This window comes from Salmo salar, chromosome 12 (genome assembly GCF_965601325.2).
Source record: "Salmo salar chromosome 12, fSalSal1, whole genome shotgun sequence".
NCBI classification, from domain to species: Eukaryota; Metazoa; Chordata; class Actinopteri; order Salmoniformes; family Salmonidae; genus Salmo; species Salmo salar.
The window spans coordinates 28,385,020-28,405,841 of NC_138302.1; the positions used below are offsets into that span (position 1 = coordinate 28,385,020).

The 20,822-nt window shown below is 41.1% G+C and overlaps 1 protein-coding gene across 1 annotated transcript in view; it reads left to right on the forward strand.

The window, feature by feature from the left end:
* The window catches only part of LOC106564691 (VPS10 domain-containing receptor SorCS3), a 251,017-nt gene that overhangs the window by 209,486 nt on the left and 20,709 nt on the right, over window positions 1-20,822 (forward strand). Inside the window, exons 8-16 of the mRNA XM_014130944.2 lie at window positions 277-366; window positions 883-1,062; window positions 4,780-4,926; window positions 10,290-10,392; window positions 11,233-11,309; window positions 11,531-11,622; window positions 13,155-13,262; window positions 13,786-13,903; window positions 17,068-17,201. Of these exons, the coding sequence (XP_013986419.1) occupies window positions 277-366; window positions 883-1,062; window positions 4,780-4,926; window positions 10,290-10,392; window positions 11,233-11,309; window positions 11,531-11,622; window positions 13,155-13,262; window positions 13,786-13,903; window positions 17,068-17,201 (1,049 nt within the window). The remainder of the gene's footprint in view (window positions 1-276; window positions 367-882; window positions 1,063-4,779; window positions 4,927-10,289; window positions 10,393-11,232; window positions 11,310-11,530; window positions 11,623-13,154; window positions 13,263-13,785; window positions 13,904-17,067; window positions 17,202-20,822) is intronic.

Sequence of the window (20,822 nt, forward strand, 5' to 3'; positions counted from 1 at the left end):
ATTGTTATTTTCTCAATAGAAACAACTGGAAATAGGCATTTAAATACCTTATGCTTCAATGTTCCTCTCTGACAATAAAGTATCTATCTTTACATGGTAAACAATGTCATGCATGTTCACTTGGGTGACGGTTGCAGCATGAGTAATGATCGATACATTTATGAAGGTTTTAGATTAATCCAATTAGTTAATTCATGTGATGTGTACTGTAGCATGGACAAATTATACACTTGAACAAAAATGGAATACTCAGTGTCTTGGCTCAATGTGTTCCAGGTTACTAGAGCAGGACAGGCCAGCTACTATGTGTCCTACCAGAGGGATCCATTCCTCAAAATCAAACTGCCAAAATATTCTCTGCCTAAGGTAAGCAACATTCATTTTACAGTGATACAAGCATGCCTCCGGATACACAGTTCATGCAGTAGATCAATTATTCAGATTGAATACTTTTTTTTCTTACATTTTAACTCTGCATTGTTGGGAAAGGGCTCGTAGGTAAGCATTTCACGGTAAAGTCTACACCTGTGGTATACATAGAATGGGACAAATACAATTTGATTTGAAGTAACCAACAATTTCCCCCCTTGTTTTCTCCCTTCAACAAAAGGATTTTGTTCTCTAAATATCTGTAGCACTACTACACAATGGTGTGTAGTCTCATAGTGTGCAGTGTCACTCTTCTATTGCAGCTGTTAAAAGACACTATATGTCGTGTAGAGAACATTGGCAGCAATAGTGTTAAACATTCAATATGCACACCAGACCTGATCTTGTGACACCCAACACGTACTCGGCAGCTTGTTACAACCCCAACCCATAAGATCCGATATCTCTTTATAAATCCTCGAACCTCTCCAACCCCCCATCCTCTGTCACCAGGACCTCCACATTGTCAGCACAGACGAGCACCAGGTGTTCGCGGCAGTACAGGAGTGGAACCAAAACGACACATACAACCTGTACCTCTCTGACACCCGGGGCATCCTCTTCACCCTGGCCATGGAGAACGTCAAGACCACCCGCGGCCTGGGGGGCAACCAGATGCTGGACCTGTATGAGGTAAGTGTCCTCAGTGTGCTTGTGTGTGTGTGGGGGGGGGGGGGCCTTGTTAGTAGGTCTCTATGTCATTAACATTCGTTGCGGATCGTCCCCCCTCCTTTTTTCCCTTCTTTCTCAGGATGAATCCCCAGTTTATCACACAGACACTGGCAGGTGTGATGGAGGGAGGTAGAGGAGTGAGATATGGGTCTGATCTTCAGAGTCAGCAGTCATTAACAATGTTACTACTACTGCTGCTTCTTCTAACATGTGTGTTAATGGTTTACAAAAACGGGCTTAGTATTGAAATTGATGGTGACACCCAGTTGGTAAAACTGGTTGAAATGAAGCCAATCCAGTTTTGTATGACGTTGTTTTAACTAGTTTAACCCTTTGGGTATACATGCATGTGCTAATCACAAACTATTCTAAACTGAAGTTATGCTGTATGTATTGCTTTAAAGTTTCACTTCAATCTTTTTTTTTTAAGAGGCAGACTTTTGCTCTGAGTTCCTCTGAAAAAGACTGTAGATATAACTCTGACCAAAGTGCTTTGAAGGAGTCCCAAGTATTGTTGTAACAAACCCTGGAGTTTTGGGCTTCAGAAGGCCAATGGCCTCAAAGACTAAGAGAGGAATCATTCACTAAGTACTTTGAGCTCAACAGGGAACAGAGAGACTGAGTGAACGCAACAGGCTTTTACTCTTCTCACTGGATTGTCAAATAATGAATTGCCTTTCGTCAGTATTCTCTCACTTTCTCTTTCTCAGTCTTTCTCAGAAATAAATTATATTAATCACTTTAATAAAATCATTTTTTTCCCACTTTAGACTGATGGGAGTAACTTGAGTGTCAGTTGGATTCAATCTGGACAATCTTCCCTTCAATCAAAAAGTTTTTCTCTAACTCCCAGTTGAGTTAATCAGCCATTTAGTGTTAGGTTTTTGATTCAATCCATCTCCCAGAGGTATGAACTTCCACACTGAATATTACAGAATATCCTAACTTGCCTAACACAATTAATACTCAGAGTGGTAGGCCTACAAATCAACAACAGCCCAATGATGAACTACCTGATTCCCTACTTACTCAGAGCTATAAATAGCTTTTGAATGAGTGACTGGTACAGTAGGAGGGAGGGAGGAAGAGACAGACTGCTGGAGGGAGGTAGGTAGGGTTAGCTAGATGATTTAGGTAATGTAATGGTCATGATGATGATGTGCCTTTCTGTTAGCCTAGCAGTGTGTGTGTGTGTGTGTGTGTGTGTGTGTGTGTGTGTGTGTGTGTATTAGCTCTCTGCCAACACTCTTAACCCCTCCCCCCATCTCCCCCCAATTCAGAGCCTCTGATTCCCTGATTCAGCAGTGGATCCATATTTCTAATATATTGCGGAAAGCTTCATTAATGCATATTGAGAGATTGTAAAAGGCTGTCTCCAGGGAGACCGAGTGCATGTACTGAGGGAAGTCTGGTATCTCAGTGGTCGTTTATCATACTAGTGCTACTGTGCTGAAAGTTGTTGTGTTGTTTGTTTTGTCTATGTAGATGGATCCACAAGCATACATCAGTCTATATTTAATACTACTGTGGGGGATGATAAATAATTACCGTGATTGACAAGTCTGGTCAGGGGAGGGAGGGGCCCCGTCCTGCCTCACTAGCCGTGTCCATCCCGGGTGGCCGTTTTTCTATGACGATGTCAAACGTGGCGCCTATTAGTGCCACTTATACTGGTAAGGTGATACGACTGAGGGCCCTCAATGTCTGCTGCAGTATGGGTCTTATTTAAAGCACAGTCATCAGGTTTACCCCAATCACATGTCCATCCTGGATGGGTTATCGTAGGAAGACAGTTTGAATAAGGAGGCAAGGAACCATGACTTATCTCTCTCTCTCTCTCTCTCTCTCTCTCTCTCTCGCTCTCTCTGTTTCTCTCTCACTTTGTGAGTGGGTGTCTCGTGGATGCGACAGTTTATCAGTTTTAACGTCCAGCGTTGTAATGTAGTCACAACAGTGGTGGGCAATTGATGGGGATGCAATTAAAGGGAGATAATTAAAGGAAAAGGAGACTGGTTTGTGACCAGTCTGATGTCTGTCAGCATAGCTGTGGCAAGATATTTGGGGTTGGGGGTGCTGAGAACTTTTTGTCGACTGTGGGGTTGCGGGGATTATTTTTGCCTGCACTACAGACAGCTGTAGCAGCCAGCTAATACAGTACTAGTGAAGGCCCAGTGCACTACTGTTTGTGAGAATAAAAAACTATATATAAAGTTATAATTTTCCCGCGCTACAGACAGCTATATCGGACCACTAATACAGGACTACTAAAGGCTCAGGGCACTACTTTTGTGGAAAAATCTAATTTTATATATATACACTATATATACAGTACCGGTCAAAAGTTTTAGAACATCTACTCACTCAAGCGTTTTTCTTTATTTTTACTATTTTCTACATTGTAGAATAATAGTGAAGACATCAAAACTATGAAATAGCACATATGGAATGCAGAGGATAATTTCATTTGAGATACCAGTCTCAGAAATTGCAGCAGAAATAAATGCTTCACAGAGTTCAAGTAACAGACACATCTCAACATCAACTGTTCAGAGGAGATTGTATGAATCATGCCATCATGGTTGAATTGCTGCAAAGAAACCCCTACTAAAGGACACCAATAATAAGAAGAGACTTGCTTGGGCCAAGAAACACGAGCAATGGACATTAGACCGGTGGAAATTTGTCCTTTGGTCTGGAGTCCAAATTGGCGATTTTTGGTTCCAACCGCTGTGTCTTTGTGAGACGCGGTGTGTGTGAACGGATGATCACCGCATGTATATTTCCCACCATAAAGCATGGAGGAGGAGGTGTTATGTGTGGGGGTGCTTTGCTGGTGACACTGTGATTTATTTAGAATTCAAAGCTCACATAGCCAGCATGGCTACCACAGCATTCTGCAGCAATACACCATCCTATCTGGTTTGGGCTTAGTGGGACTATAATGTGTTTTTCAACAGGACAATGACCCAACACACCTCCAGGCTGAGTAAGAGCTATTTTACCAAGAAGGAGTGTGATGGAGTGCTGCATCAAATGACCTGGCTTCCACAATCCCCCAACCTCAACCAAATTGAGATGATTTGGGATGAGTCGGCCTGCAGAGTTAAGAAAAAGCAGCCAACAAGTGCTCAGCATATGTGGGAACTACTTCAAGACTGTTGGAAAGGCATTCCAGGTGAAGCTGGTTGAGAGAATACCAAGATTGTGCAAAGCTGTCATCAAGGCAAAGGGTGGCTATTTGAAGAATATATTTTATTTGTTGAACACTTTCTTTCTTACTACATGATTCCATATGTGTTATTTCATAGTTTTGATGTTGTCATTATTATTCTACAATGTAGAAAATAGTAAAAATAAAGAAAAACCCTTGAATGAGTAGGTGTTCTAAAACTTTTGACGGGTAGTATATATATTTGTATTAATATATATATATATATATATATATATATATATATATATATATATATATATATATATATATATATATTCGGGTTTTTTTTCAGGGGTGTTGCAGCACCCTCAACACCCGTACTTCCCGCAGCTATGTCTGTCAGGGGGCATTTTGGGTACTGTTTAGTGCTTGAAAAATAATTAAAAAAACATCATGTATTCTGTTTTGGTGGTTGGATTGGCTAGTTTTAGTGTCTATTTTCGAATTTGTTCTCTATTTCTCCCTAGGTAGCAGGTATCAAAGGCATGCTGATCGCAAACAGGAGGCTAGACAACCAGGTGAAGACCTACATCACCTACAACAAGGGCCGTGATTGGAGGTTGCTGCAGGCCCCGGCAACAGACCTGGCTGGCAACGACATCCACTGTATACTGGTGAGTTATACCGAAGCTAACAGGGAAGGCTCATCATTGTGGTGATCATACATGAGGAACATTGAGATGCTTTCCCAGACCCAGTTTAAGCCTAGTCCAGGAGTTAAATAAGCATACTCAACAGATACTCTCCAATGACAGTACATTTTAATTCAGTTCCCTTCAAGTTATGTACATTAATGATAACAGTCATGTTACATCACACACTCAAGGGAGTTTGCTTACTCATCTTAATGGAAGGGGAATTACTTTACGTAATCACATTTAAGCTATGATATCAAGATGAACTCTGTACACACTCCTTGTTATTTACAGTTATTATTATTTTAGGTGCCCTATCTTTCGTTTTATCCCACGTGAGGCGGCTGTAAAGGATGACTATGTAGAAAAATAACTTTGAGAAATTAGCAGTAAGAGTTCATACTGTTTAAAGGGAGGCAATTGTGGGGGCTGCACGCCGTGCGCTGAGTGGGCTAGAGGTTGAACACGATTGTGCATTTATGTGACATTTTAATTACAGATTCTATTTGATTACCCTGTTAAATCCCGTTGCCCTTGGTGTCCTTACAGCAATGTCATACTATGAATTGGCAAAGATGAAAGTGCATTTTTTTGGGGGGGGGGGGGGGGGGGGCTCTGTGAACAGATATAATTGACTTTTGTTGTCGGCTCGAGACATGTTTAATCATTTTCTTTTTTATTTAACCTTTATTTAACTATGCAAGTCAGTTAAGATCAAATTCTTATTTACGATGACGGGGGCTGGGTAATTTTTTTTAAATGTATATAGGCCAAAACACACATCACGACAAGAGACACTACAACACTACAAAAAGAGAGACCTAAGACAACAATATAGTAATGCAGCAACACATGACAACACAGGATGGTAGCAACACAACATGACAACAACATGGTAGCAACACAACATGGCAGCAGCACTACATGGTTGCAGCAAAAAACATGGTACAAACATTATTGGGCACAGACAACAGCATAAAGGGCAGGAAGGTAGAGACAATAATACATCACACAAAGCAGCGACAATTGTCAGTAAGAGTGTCCATGATTGAGTCTTCGAATGAAGAGATTGAGATAGAACTGTCCAGTTTGCGTGTTTGTTGCAGCTCGTTCCAGTCGCTAGCTGCAGCGAACTGAAAAGACAAGCGACCCAGGGATATGTGTGCTTTGGGGACCTTTAAAAGAATGTGACTGTCGGAACGGGTGTTGTATGTGGAGGATGAGGGCTGCAGTAAATATCTCAGATAGGGGGTAGTGAGGCCTAAGAGGGTTTTATAAATAAGCATCAACCAGTAGGTCTTGCAATGGGTATACAGAGATTACCAGTTTACAGAGAAGTATAGAGTGCAGTGATGTGTTCTATAAGGAGCATTGGTGGCAAATAAGATGGCCGAATGGTAAAGAACATCTAGCCGCTCGAGAGCACCCTTACCTGCCGATCTATAAATTACGTCTCCGTAATCTAGCATGGGTAGGATGGTCATATGAATCAGGGTTAGTTTGCAGCTGGGATGAAAGAGGAGTGATTATGATAGAGGAAACCAAGTCTAGATTTAACTTTAGCCTGCAGCTTTGATATGTGCTGAGAGAAGGACAGTGCACCGTCTAGCCATACTCCCAAGTACTTGTATGAGGTGACTACCTCAAGCTCTAAACCCTCAGAGGTAGTAATCACACCTGTGGGGAGAGGGGCATCCTTCTTACCAAACCACATGACCTTTGTTTTGGAGGTGTTCAGAACAAGATTAAGGTTAGAGGAAGCTTGTTGGACACTAAGAAAGCTCTGTTGTAGAGTGTTTCACACAAAATCCAGGGAGGGGCCAGCTGAGTATAAGACTGTATCATCTCCATATAAATGGATGAGATAGCTCAGGCAGTAAGAAGCTATGTTGTTATTGTAAATTGAAAAGAGCGTGGAGCCTAGGATCGAGCCTTGGGGCACTCCCTTGGTGACAGGCAGTGGCTGAGACAGCAGATGTTCTGACTTTATACACTGCACTCCTTGAGAGAGGTAGTTAGCAAACCAGGCCAAAGACCTTCAGAGACACCAATACTCCTTAGCCGGCCCACAAGAATGGAATGGTCTACCGTATCAAAAGCTTTGGCCAAGTCAATAAAAATAGAAGTACATCATTGCTTATAATCAAGGGCAATAGTGACATCATTGAGGACCTTTAAGGTTGCAGTGACACATCCATAACCTGAGTGGAAATCAGATTGCATACAAGAGAGAAGACTATAGACATCAAGAAAGCCAGTCAGTTGATTATTGACAAGTTTTTCCAACACTTTTGATAAACAGGGCAAAATAGAAATAAGTTCAAAACATTTAGGATCAGCTTGATCTCCCCTTTTAAATAAAGGATGCACAGTGGCTGCCTTCCAAGCAATGGGAACCTCCTCAGAGAGGAGAGACAGGTTAAAAAGGTCAAAGATAGGCTTGGCGATTATAGGGTAGAAAGATAGATTATAGGGTAGAGAGATAAAAATAGAAAGGGTCTAAACCATCTGACTCAGATATATATTTTTTTTAGGTCAAGTTTAAGGAGCTCCTTTAGCACCTAGGACTCAGTGACTGCCTGCAGGGAGAAACTTTGTAGTGGTGTGGGGGAGAAAGAGGGAGGAGAATCGGGGCTAGTCACATTAGAAGGGGTAGGAGATGTGGAAATGTTGGACGGGCAAGGAGGCATGGCTGAGTCAAATTGGAATCCTGACTTAATGAAGTGGTGATTAAAGAGCCATGTGCTTCTTGTCAGTAACAACCACATCATCAACAATAAGGGACAAGGCAGCTGTGAGGAGGAGGGTTTATTCTGCAGGTCTTTAAATGTTTTCCAGAACTTCTTGGGTTTAGACCCACAGAGAGAGAACTGCTCCTTAAAATAATTCACTTTGGCCTTCCGGATAGCCTTAGTGCACTTATTTCTCATTTACCTGAACAAGAGCCTGAGTATGCGGGAGCCGAGCCTTTCGCCAAATGTAATTCTTTAGGTGGAGTATTTCTGCAAGATCACAGACGAACCAGGGGCTGAACCTGTTTTTATTTGTAAGGATAACATCGACGAGAGGAGCCTTTTCTGTGTATTTGGAGTCATACTTTGTGGGATTGGTAATAATCTGAGAAAGATTTACGGCGTCCCATTGCTTTAGGACTTAGTCAGGTGGTTTAAGCATGTGCCAGTTTAGATCACCTAGCAGGACAAATTCAGACTCAGTGTAAGGGGCCAGGAGAGAGTTTAGGGCAGGTAGGGTACAGGCTGGAGCTGATGGAGGACGATAACAGTCAACAAAGAGCTATTAATGCTTAAAACCAGCAAATCAAATTGTTTGGGGACAGACTTGGTGGAGACAACCGAGCACGGAAGGTGATCCTGGTAAAGATATCCACTCCCCCGCCTTTGGAAGATCTGTCTTGTCAAAAATAGTTTATAACCAGAAAGGTTAACATCAGTATACAAAACACTCTTCCTTAACCACTTCTCAGTAATGACCAACACATGTGGACTGGAGCTGTGAACCCACACTTTCCATTGAACCATTTTAGGTAATTAGATTCTAGTGTTAATGTGCAGAAAACCCAGGCTTTTACGAGAGCAGAATTCAGTAAAGCAGATATCAGAGCACAAGTCAGAATTGGGGCTAGCAACAGTACATGGGCATGCACATTTCCAGATATCATCAGCAGTAATACAATCAAGGCACGGCAGAGGATAGGGAGAGCTCTGCAGTGTTGATTTATAACATTTGAATGTGCATTAGATGGCAACAAGATCATATTGTACAGCAATTTCAATCAGGTAACATGAATTCAAAGCCGGCGAGGTGGTCAGAATAGGATGGGAGGCCAAAAGTCTGTGTAACCAATAGAGAGTCAGAGTCCCGAGTGTGGGAACAAACATAGTCTGTCCCACGGTTGGGCAAACAAGAAAGTTCATAGTCAACAAAGCATGCAGGAGTCATGAGGCAAATAGAAAAATAGCAAAATGCACAAGAAAAAAATATATAACGACTTGGGGCTAGCCATTGTAAGTTCAGAGTCACTCGCCCCAACAGTCCATGTGTGGTGGGGGTACCTGTACCAGACAGGAGAGACAGGCCAGGGCAGACAGTGAGCAGATTGCCAGGTAGAATCCAAGCAGCAGTGCAGCAGTGCAGGGAAGACAATGGGAGTATGTGTCACACCCACTTGGGAAACCCATTTGTTTGTGTCACACCCACTTGTCTTCCCTGTGGCTCAGTTGGTAGAGCATGGTGTGTGCAACGCCAGGGTTGTGGGTTCGATTCCCACGGGGGGCAGGTACAAAAATAAAAAAATAAAAATGCATGAAATGTATGCATTCACTACTGTAAGTCGCTCTGGATAAGAGTGTCTGCTAAATGACAAAAATGGAAAAGATTTTATTTCTGGAGGCAGATTTCTTGTAGAAAATGCCAGTGGATGGTCTCTGAACAGTGGGAGGGGGCTTCAAAGGCCTCTGGATTTGGGTGGGGTAGACTGTGAGACTCCTGCCATTTGTTGGGCTTAAAGGCTTCGACAACTCTCACTTCACACTTCAGTGCTAATTGAAGTCTGTCTCAGTCCCAGGGCGGATGGTGTCCTCAGGTCTCTGCTGTTTGTTTGCCATGGCACTCTCTGTATAGCTTGGGAAATGGATCATTGGTAGTAGTAATCCTTCCAGGACATGTTGTCCAAAATTAGGTTGTAGGTTTGGAGTTCTGAATCTGGAGTGAAGGTTATGCTGTGGAGGGTAGCATCCTGTAAATGTCCCTGACAAATAATCCATGTTTGTCTAACTCCAAATCTATCTTTTTGTAAAAAACATGTTGAAAAATGTGAGTGCTCACATGCAGCTGTGTCTCCCTCTCTCTCCCTTGACTTGATGATTTTATGTAAAAACCCTCCCTGTATTGACTGATAACGACAATTAAGATAAACTATGGAGAGGCAGCACGTTTTTTTAGAGTGAGGCTGTGGGAATTGTCTTACTTGTGTTTAGTTTTATTCATGTTTTGTTTTGTTAACAAAATATCGTTTTTTGTATAGTTAACTGCCTATGTTAGCATTGTTATTAGCATTTGGTGTAAATGTAACTCACTGGAAGACTTCAGAATTCAAAAGATTCTATTAGGCATTATCTTCAGGCTTTCTGAGATGAAAGCTTAATAAAGACCGCCTGGCAGCTTTTCTTTTCCTTATCTAAAAGACCTTCTCTTGAAATAAAAGCATATGCTTTGTGCACCTTTAAAGATCAACCCTTTAGTGTTCTATGTAACATTGGGGATTTGATTGACCAGTGTATAATGGCTTCGTCAAATATAATGGACTGTCTGTCATTTCTCAGCCCTTCTGTTCGCTCAACCTCCAACTGCAGACGTCTGAAAACCCCTACCTGTCAGGCAGCATATCAACCAAGGCCTCAGCACCGGGAATCATTGTGGCCACAGGTGAGAGAATACAGAATGAACATTTGATAGATATCATTAGATTAGATTTCCCTATTGTCCACTTAAGTGAAAATGTATTTGGCTGAATAGAGACATCTGTTCAATTTAGGTAATGGTACAAAAGGAGAATAGCTGTCTATCTTTTCCAGGTCAGTTCTGAAATTCCATTTGATTATGAATATTATTATGATTATCCAATCCCTACCATTACTGATAGGGATCTGCAAGTCCTGCTATAAACAACTCATCTTCAACTGTGTGGAAAATATTGTATCTTAGCAAAAACAACAAAAATGGCCTACATCCATGAATCTGCTTTCTTCATCTCTGTCCTCAAACAATATTTGCTCTGTCACCAAAACAATAGTTTGTCCCCTCCTCTTATCCTCTAATCTCTTACTGGATCTGTGAGATCCCTAAGCCACTGGGAGCCTGTATAAATGTACTGAATCTGTCCAGAGACACACTATAACACTTCTGATGTTGCCCTTACTCACATTTTGGTGATGCAAAGTCACCGGTTTATTTTAGTGGGCCAGTGCAGACTGAGGACACAACATATTATGTTTGGTGACCCTGACAAACACGATGCAGCTCAAAACCCACACCTGACACTGAACAGTGGTTGGGGGATTTCACAAGGCATCAACAAAGTGGAGAGATACGCTCAGAGAGGAAAATGTTACATCATTGCTTAAGAAAAACTGAGCAATATCCATCCAAGCATGAATGGTTGTTCTTCTCTTCTCTGCATCTATTCTTCATTGTAATTTACAACATCTTCATATTTTCAGCATCATTTGAATATTTAACTAATGCTTTGTTGCATTTTTATCACAGGGAATATTGGGTCTGAGCTGTCGTACAATAACGTTGGAATGTTCATCTCATCTGATGCTGGTAACAACTGGCGACAGGTGAGTTTTGGCTGAATTTGGGGGTAAAATCTAAGGCATTCTCGTCTAAGGCATTCTAGTAATATATTTGATTATTGTAGTTTGGAGAATAAGTATTTTGGACTGCTGTCTCTGCCTTTTGATCATGAGGTGTTTTGAGACTCAGTATTCAGCTAGATGTGTACAAGGTAACTGTATGTAAATCATATATTATATTAAATTGCCTGTGTGTCCTCTTTCAGATATTCGAGGAGGAACACAACGTCTGGTTTCTGGATAAAGGAGGGGCCCTTGTCGCTGTGAAACAACCAACGGTCCCCACCAGACATTTACAGTAGGTTTAAATCTAATTCAGTGTTTGTATCTCTGATAACTGGTTGCGGTAACATGTTAGCACTTCTATTGATGTCAAGAAAACTTTTTTAATTTAACTTTATCTGTTGATTAAAGGCAGTATTCAAGGTTGGAACAACTTGCAAAGCACAAACATATGCAATAAATATACAAACATGTCAAAAATCTAAATTGGGGGAAAGTGTTTTTCTTCACCAAGTCCCCCTTTTAGTAATTTTAACACTGACCATCCTATTATAAATTGAAGCACCCACGTTTTGCCTCAGTGAAGACCAACACAACTGAAACCACATCTCTCTTCTTCTTCTATCACTTTAGAAAAACATTTAGAAATTACTTTTAGCACCAAGGTGTGGAGGATTCCTTCCTTCCTGGTTGTGTCTCCGAGATGACTTAAGTGGAGGAAAGGAACACAGTAGAAGCCCTCATATCAAACCAGGTTTCAAATAGTATTGTTTTCTTTCAGCATTTAATTGAGACATTTAATTGTCTAGAGTGGCAGATGGGTGGGGTTTGCACTTTTAGGCCATTTCCATTGGATCCATTAGGCCAGGTAACAGGCAGCTAAAGTATTTGAAAGATAACAAATGCTATTTGAACCCAGGCAAGCGCTGTAGGAACCAATTCTCTCTCTCTCTCTCTCTCTCTCTCTCTCTCTCTCTCTCTCTCTCTCTCTCTCTCTCTCTCTCTCTCTCTCTCTCTCTCTCTCTCTCTCTGTCCTCTCGCTCTCCTCCCAGCTAGTGTAAAAGTAAACATTTCCTGACCCTGGTATCCTCCTAATAGATGCGTATCAATGCTTTGTCTGTTGTCTGAGTTTATAGCCAGATGAAGGCATGCTGACTGACGGAGGTTTAGATGGAAGCTACAACAAAATAATCTCTTTTTCTTTTTTTAAATTTGTCTCCCCACACCTCTCCACCCCTGTTTTGTAGTCGTTAGAACATGAAATAGTTTTGTGTGTTGTGTTTTTTCTTCTACACCACCTCGCTGTAGACTAAGTAAACTCAAGACCTATGACGTTGTTGTTTTCCCTTCAAGTTGTTATGTCTCCACGCTTTGATAGTCGAACACAGTTCTGTTGTTTTATTATTCTTCTACTCAGCAGAACGAGTATTAACTGTAGTCAATTAGACCCAACCTGAGATTCAGCGACTGACTGTCTATGGAGACTATTCACTCCACTGATCTTCCATGAACCCAGCTGACTCACTGTAAATGAGAGCATCAGGGCTCGTATTCAGAGTAGCAATGCTGATCCAGGATCAGATCCCACCAGTCCGTATAATCTCATTCCTTATGATCTAAAAGGTAAATTTGATCCTAGATCAGCACTCCAAGTCAGAATGATGAATATGGGCCTTGTTGTTACTGCCAGTCTGAGATGTGAATGGTTGCATCCCAAATGACACCCTTTTTCCTAGTAGGCTTCTGTACTTTAGTCCAGAACCCTATAGGCCCTGGGTGCCATTTGGGATTCATTCAATGTGTTATTGTGTTGTGACTCTGTTACAGAATCAGTTTTGATGAGGGGCGTCAGTGGACCAGACACAGCTTCTCCTTGGTGCCTCTGTTCGTGGACGGGATGCTGGTGGAGGCCGGGACAGAGAACCAGATCATGACGTGAGTCGGGACAATAGAGTAATCGAGGGATGACGTGCAGTGATGAATGATCTATAGACGGGGGATGACATTATTTTGTCCTCCGTCGGAATTCGTAGGGAGATGGAGAAAAGGAGGGATGACGTGTTTAATCTTTCTGTCTTCCATTGTTTTGGGATTCTGTTCCTTTTGGTGAAAGGGAAGGGGATGGAGGGATGAGATGGATGACATAATTTGTCTCTCCATCTCGTTCTCTTGGGAACCCTGTTCCTCTTGGAGGGAAGATATGAGGGGATGGGGAGGAATTTTAATTCAACGAATGCTGATGTCTCGTCTTTATTAACAGACGTTTAAATGGGAGAAAATATTTGATTCATAAGGGTTGTCAGTTTGTTAGCTTAGGACTGAATTCCCCATTTGATTGACATATTAAACTAGGAAAATGTAATTACTTATAGACTTAACGTAATTGGTGAAAACTTGTAGCTCTGAAAACCCTTGTCGAGTTATATTAACTTGTGTATCCATCCTTTGGTTTCTCAAGGTTTTTTGGACATTTCAGCCATAGGTCAGAGTGGCAGCTTATCAAGATAGACTACAAGTCCATCTTCAACAGGAAATGTACAGAAGGAGACTATCAGACGTGGCACCTTCACAACAAGGCAAGACCTCTTAAACAGGAAGTTGGTCCAACTTATCAATATGTGTCCTTATTATCTAATAACAATGTATTTACATGGTAGTTAGGGACTGTACATTATTTATAATGACGATACCTGGAGAAAATCGAACCTCTCTGAAATGAAAATGGATGGCCCTTCCTTCAGTAAAATATATTTTTACCCGACCCTCCCTTAATGGTAAAAATAAAAAAGTGACCCTCCCCTATACCCAAAATAATAATTAAAACATAAAGTGGATAGCAGAGAACATGCCTACCATTTACACTCACTCCTAGGACAGACCAGAGCCTTTGTATTTCAGTTTTAGAAACCGTTCTTAATTTTATTAGATGGCAAAGTAACTAGAAGGTTGTGGGTTCAAAGACTACCGCGGACAAGGGTAGTGGTGAAAATATATCAATTAAGTTAAGAAAAGCACTGAATTAATCTATCAATTTATTTGCTTTCCCCAAAAAAAGCCTTTTACTATAAGAGGTTAACTCATTTCATGCAATTCTACATAATTTTACATGACTGGAGATGACTAAGGTCTTTTTTAATAGTAAAATAGAGCATGACAACGAATGAGCGCACCAGAGACGTTTTGATTTCTCTACAGGCTATTGTTAAAAAATAGAGGATAGTCTGTCTGCAACAGTGCGAAAGTTGTCTATCAACTGTAAAAAGTGAGCACAACAGAACCAGTTACAACTGAAGTATCTGATCATCAATTAATTTGAGAAAAAGCCATTAGTTGTTTAACACAGCAAAAAAATATTTTGGGAAACAATAATTTTCTATTTTATTCCATGATATTATCAGGAATCAAGGTAAGACCCAAGTGCAGACTGTGTGAAGTAACAATCTTTATTGTAACAACAAGGGCAGGCAGACGACAGGTCAAGGCAGACGGGTCGATAATCCAGAGTAGAGGCCAAGGTGCAGGACGGCAGGCAGGTTCAGGGTCAGGACCAGGCAGAGTGGTCAGGTGGGCAGGTACAGGGTCAGGACAGGCAAGGGTCAAAAACCAGGAGGATGAGAAAAAGAGAGATTAGGGAATAACATGAGCTGAGACAAAATGCTGGTAGGCTTGAACAAACAAGACAGACTGGCACAGACAGACAGAAAACACAGGTATAAATACACAGAGGATAAGTGGGGAAGATGGGCGACACCTGGAGGGGGTAGAGACAAGCACAAGGACAGGTGAAACAGATCAGGGCGTGACAGATATTGTTGCTGCAAAATAAGATTTGTGTAGACTGTGATTAGGGCATGGGAGTATGAGAGCATCTGCTAGACTAAATTAACAAACTAGGCATGCATACTGTAGCTCACCACATGATCCTCAAGCCATAGACTAGCCAAACTCGTGTTCCTATTTAATTTGAAATAATTTATTTTATACAGCCTAAATGCGAAATGTACTATATAGGCATGTTGTTGAAGTGCTGTTGTTGATGTGTTTTTATAATGCTGAGCGCCCCTGCCAGCCTGTAGCATGTCACAAATGTTTCTCAATGGATTTCTTAAATGGCTATAACCTGGAAATAACAATAATACATTTTTGTTCCTTCTTAGGCTACTTGGCTTGCTCCTGACTGATTTTAGAGTTAGTATGTTGTTTAGTAGCCTGTTGAAATGTTGAACGTCAATTGATAGACAGAATCACACATTACTTCCCAAAGAAAGTACATTTTTTGTCTCCACGGCTATAGAAGGTAGCAGCCTCTGCATGTCATAGAGACAAACCAAAGATATCCCATATGCATTGGAGTCTCTTCTTTCCCCGGCATTTTACAGCTTGTTTCTAGCACAAAGAATTGTGGATTAAAGTGTCCTTAAATATCACTTAATATAATCAGGTCCATACACTTTTATTTCCAAAATAACAAGCTAACTAGGGGGTAGGCCTATGCTTTTAGCCATGTTCTTTAACAAAAGCCACAATACCCTCACATGCCTCCTCAATTCGAGCCCTGGTTTTAACTTAACACACCAAGCTCTTCACTGACACTGAGATATTTAAGGAGTGCATGGTGACTGAAGGAAATGGCTGACAAAGTCTATGGATAGTAGACTATAATTTCATCTGTCAAACAGGTAGGCCTACCTCTTATTTCTTGAATAGGAAGAAATAGACTCCAACACAAAGCCCTCTTGTTGTTAGTAGCCTAAAGTCAAATTAAACTGCTGCTGCTTCATAGTAATGCAAGTTATGTAAATTACTTGAATATGGCTTATTGTGAGGTCAAACACAATGATAAATAGCTTCATTGTGGGCAATAAAACATATTGTTTTTATTAAAATCAAATCTATCAGTAGCAAGTTCACCTCGGGTCTTCCTTTTCATCTTCGTTCTCTCCCTCTCAAACTGAACAGGGCATCAGGAGGCCTAGTCTGCACGCACAGATATATACTTTTTTTGGACAAATACAATAAAAAAATACGGAATAAGTCTGACTCGCCTCCTGAAGTGCCACCGTACACAGCACAGTCATTTGTTAGGCAGCACAAAAGTGTTTACATCAGCAAGAGCAGGGCTAGCCGGGTCTAATGATTGGGAACGTCTATCCATTGCAGTGTGTAATGCAGTGTAAACTAGTTTTATATACATCATCCCAGCAGCTCAAAAACTCAGGAGGGAAGTACATTTTCTAAGAAATATAACTTTGCCCTGTGCTTCTCCTAGCATACTCTTCATATAGCCTAGGCTTATAGCATATAGTATAGTCTGTGGATCATTTTATTGAGACCACAGTAGTGGCACTTGATATTGCGCGCCAAGCAGAGAATAAGGGATGAAGGGCATCATCGGGCACACATCGACACTAATTCTCAGAACCTGAGCAATTTGACATTTAATCAATTACAAATTACCTGACCCTCCCCTGGCCAAAATAAAAAAATAAGCAACCCTCCCCCTGACTGATATTAAAAAATGACCCTCCCTATGACCCTCCCCCATTTTCCTCCGTGTACCAATGTTTTTACAAGGTAGATGCAGTGTACTTACAGTGTTTGGGTAGTTCCAATAAGCTCAATAGGTTAACATAAGTATGGTTTAACTTGCTGTTTTATGTTAATTTGACATTTGAAAATGACATACTGTAATCCCATGTGCGTTCACTATATGGATTAATATCCTGTATGTGTTTCACAGGGCGAGCCATGTGTGATGGGCCAGAAACAGATCTATATGAAACGCAGACCAGGAAACTATTGCATGCTGGGAAAAGACTATGCCAAAGTCCTCTCTGCTGAGTCGTGTATCTGTCGGGCCCACGACTTTGAATGGTAATTATGGTATACTAGTATAATAACTCACAATTGCAGTAAAGTAGAACACATGAAATCATGTCCTTTTATCACAAATCTAAACATGAGTAGATCAACAGAAGATTCATTGTCCATAAAAGAGAGAGACATTTTGTTTGATGCTTTGTGTATGTTTCCCATTTAAATCATTTTTGGATTTAATACACTATTTCAGGATCCCATTAATTTGGTTCATTTTCAGTGTCAGCGCTCCAATTATCAGATATTTTGGGGAATAATTTGCTCCTAACGTCTGTCTCTCTGGCTGAGCTCGTTTTGCTATGTTTATAATAAAGTAGAGAAGATGAGGGGTGTTAATAGGACTGTAGGTTGCAGAGAAGAGAAAAGCAATGATACATTTGTATGTAAATGCCAGCGGTGTCAGGTCAAACTGTATTAGTTTTAATTAGAATCCATTCATCTCCTGTGATAGTTGTTTTTAATGATTTTGGGTATTAAATTATTATATGATACATTTCACAAACTTCCTGACCACATTGCATGTCTTTCGCTCTCTCTCTCGCTCTCTCTCTCTCTCTTTCTCTCTCGCTCTATATCTCTACAGCTGGTGATAGAGACAGTGAAATGCAAAAAATTAAAAAGCAATCTCCTTAAGAAACGTCAACTTTCAGAGTGAATAACAATAACACTTTTTATTGACTTTGAAGTGTACACAAAAGTCAAGGTTTGAAATGTTTACTGATTGCGTATTGCGCAAGAGGGTGACAATGCACCGGCCTGTTGTTCTGTTGTGCTGTGAACAAAAGGTCCAGGGGTTGATTCCAAAGTGGGACAGTGACTAGACTGAAATCAGAGGTTAAATACTGAACAAAAATATGAACGCAACATGCAACAATTTCAAATAATTTACTGAGTTAAAGTTCATATGAGGAAATCAGTCAATTGAAATCAATTCATTAGGCCCTAATCTATAGGTTTCACATGACACATCTGTTGGTCACAGATACCTTAAAATAAATTGCCCTCAGAGTGGGCCTCAGGATCTCATCACGGTATTTCTGTGCATTCAAACTGCCACCGAAAAAATGCACTTGTGTTTGTTGTCTCTAGCTTATGCCTGCCCATACCATAACAGTCCAGCTACCATTGGGCGCAATGTTCACAAAGTTGACAGCAAACCGCTTGCCCACACAACGACATACTCTAATGGGTCCTATGTGTGGCTGGTGTAGAGAGTCAGGCGCAGGATAGCAGATATGAGTAATCAACATACTTTTACTCAAAATGTCAAATATACAAAGTAACAAATACACTCACACCATGACAAACAGAAAATACAATAAACAATCACTCACAAAAACCCATGGGGGAACAGAGGGTTAACTAATGAAACAGTAATTGTGGGATTAAAATCAGGTGTGTAAAACAAAGACAAAACAAATGGAAAATGAAAAGTGGATCGCCCGAACAAGGAGAGGGACCGACTTCGGCGGAAGTCGTGACACATACATGTGGTCTGCGGTTGTGAGGCCAGTTGGGCATACTGCCAAATTCTCTAAAACTACATTGGAGGTGGCTTATGCTAGAGAAACAAATATTAAATTCTCTGACAAAAGATCTGGTGAACTTTCCTGCAGTCAGCATGCCAAATGCACGAAACCTCAAAACTTGAGACATCTGTGGCATTGTGTTGTCTTACAAAACTGCACATTTTAGAGTGTACTTTTATTGTCTACATCACAAGGTGCACCTGTGTAATTATCATGCTGTTTAATCAGTTTCTTGATATGCCACACTTGTCAGGTGGATGGATTATCTTGGCAGGAGAAATTCTCACTAACAGCGAAATAGTATTTTTGTGCCTATGGAACATTTCTGGGGATCTTTTATTTCAGCTCATGAAACATTGGACCAACACTTTATATGTTGTGTTTGTATTTTGATCAGTGTAGATACATAGATATAACACTTGATATATTATATTAATAATAAGTGAGGAGAGATTAGTATTAATGTGTGACCAAAACACGCTGGGAGTCTCTATAATGATAATGTACTAAACTGGAAACCATACTTTTCTGTGACTTACTGGAAATAAATTTGATCTTTGCATTACCAAAGCTGTGATTCAGTGGTGCTGTAATGTCCTTAACTGGACACTGTACCCTCATTGGACTCACTTAGTCCCTTATACAACGAGGGGAAAAAATATTTGATCCCCTGCTGATTTTGTATGTTTGCCCACTGGTAGGTTTATTTGAACAGTAAGAGACAGAATAACAACAAAAAATCCAGAAAAACGCATGTCAAAAATGTAATAAATTGATTTGCATTTTAATGAGGGAAATAAGTATTTGACCCCTTCTCATTCAGAAAGATTTCTGGCTCCCAGGTGTCTTCTATACAGGTAACGAGCTGAGATTAGGAGCACACTCTTAATTGGAGTGCTCTTAATCTCAGCTTGTTACCTGTATAAAAGACACCTGTCCACAGAAGCAATCAATCAATCAGATTCCAAACTCTCCACCATGGCCAAGACCAAAGAGCTCTCCAAGGATGTCAGGGACAAGATTGTAGACCTACACAAGGCTGGAATGGGCTACAAGACCATCGCCAAGCAGCTTGGTGAGAAGGTGATAACAGTTGGTGCGATTATTCACAAATGGAAGAAACACAAAAGAACTGTCAATCTCCCTCGGCCTGGGGCTCCATGCAAGATCTCACCTCGTGGAGTTGCAATGATCATGAGAATGGTGAGGAATCAGCCCAGAACTACACGGGAAGATCTTGTCAATGATCTCAAGGCAGCTGGGACCATAGCCACCATGAAAACAATTGGTAACACACTACGCCGTGAAGGACTGAAATCCTGCAGAGCCCGCAAGGTCCCCCTGCTCAAGAAAGCACATATACATGCCCGTCTGAAGTTTGCCAATGAACATCTGAATGATTCAGAGGACAACTGGGTGAAAGTGTTGTGGTCAGATGAGACCAAAATGCAGCTCTTTGGCATCAACTCAACTCGCCGTGTTTGGAGGAGGCGGAATGCTGCCTATGACCCCAAGAACACCATCCCCACCGTCAAACATGGAGGTGGAAACATTATGCTTTGGGGGTGTTTTTCTGCTCAGGGGACAGGACAACTTCACCGCATCAAAGGAATGATGGACGGGGTCATGTACCGTCAAATCTTGGGTGAGAACCTCCTTCCCTCAGCCAGGGCATTGAAAATGGGTCGTGGATGGGTATTCCAGCATGACAATGACCCAAAACACACGGCCAAGGCAACAAAGGAGTGGCTCAAGAAGAAGCACATTAAGGTCTTGGAGTGGCCTAGCCAGTCTCCAGACCTTAATCCCATAGAAATTCTGTGGAGGGAACTGAAGGTTTGAGTTGCCAAACGTCAGCCTCGAAACCTTAATGACTTGGAGAAGATCTGCAAAGAGGAGTGGGACAAAATCCCTCCTGAGATGTGTGCAAACCTGGTGGCCAACTACAAGAAACGTCTGACCTCTGATTGCCAACAAGTGTTTTGCCACCAAGTGCTAAGTCATGTTTTGCATGTTTTGCATGTCAAATACTTATTTCCCTCATTAAAATGCAAATCAATTTATAACATTTTTGACATGCGTTTTTCTG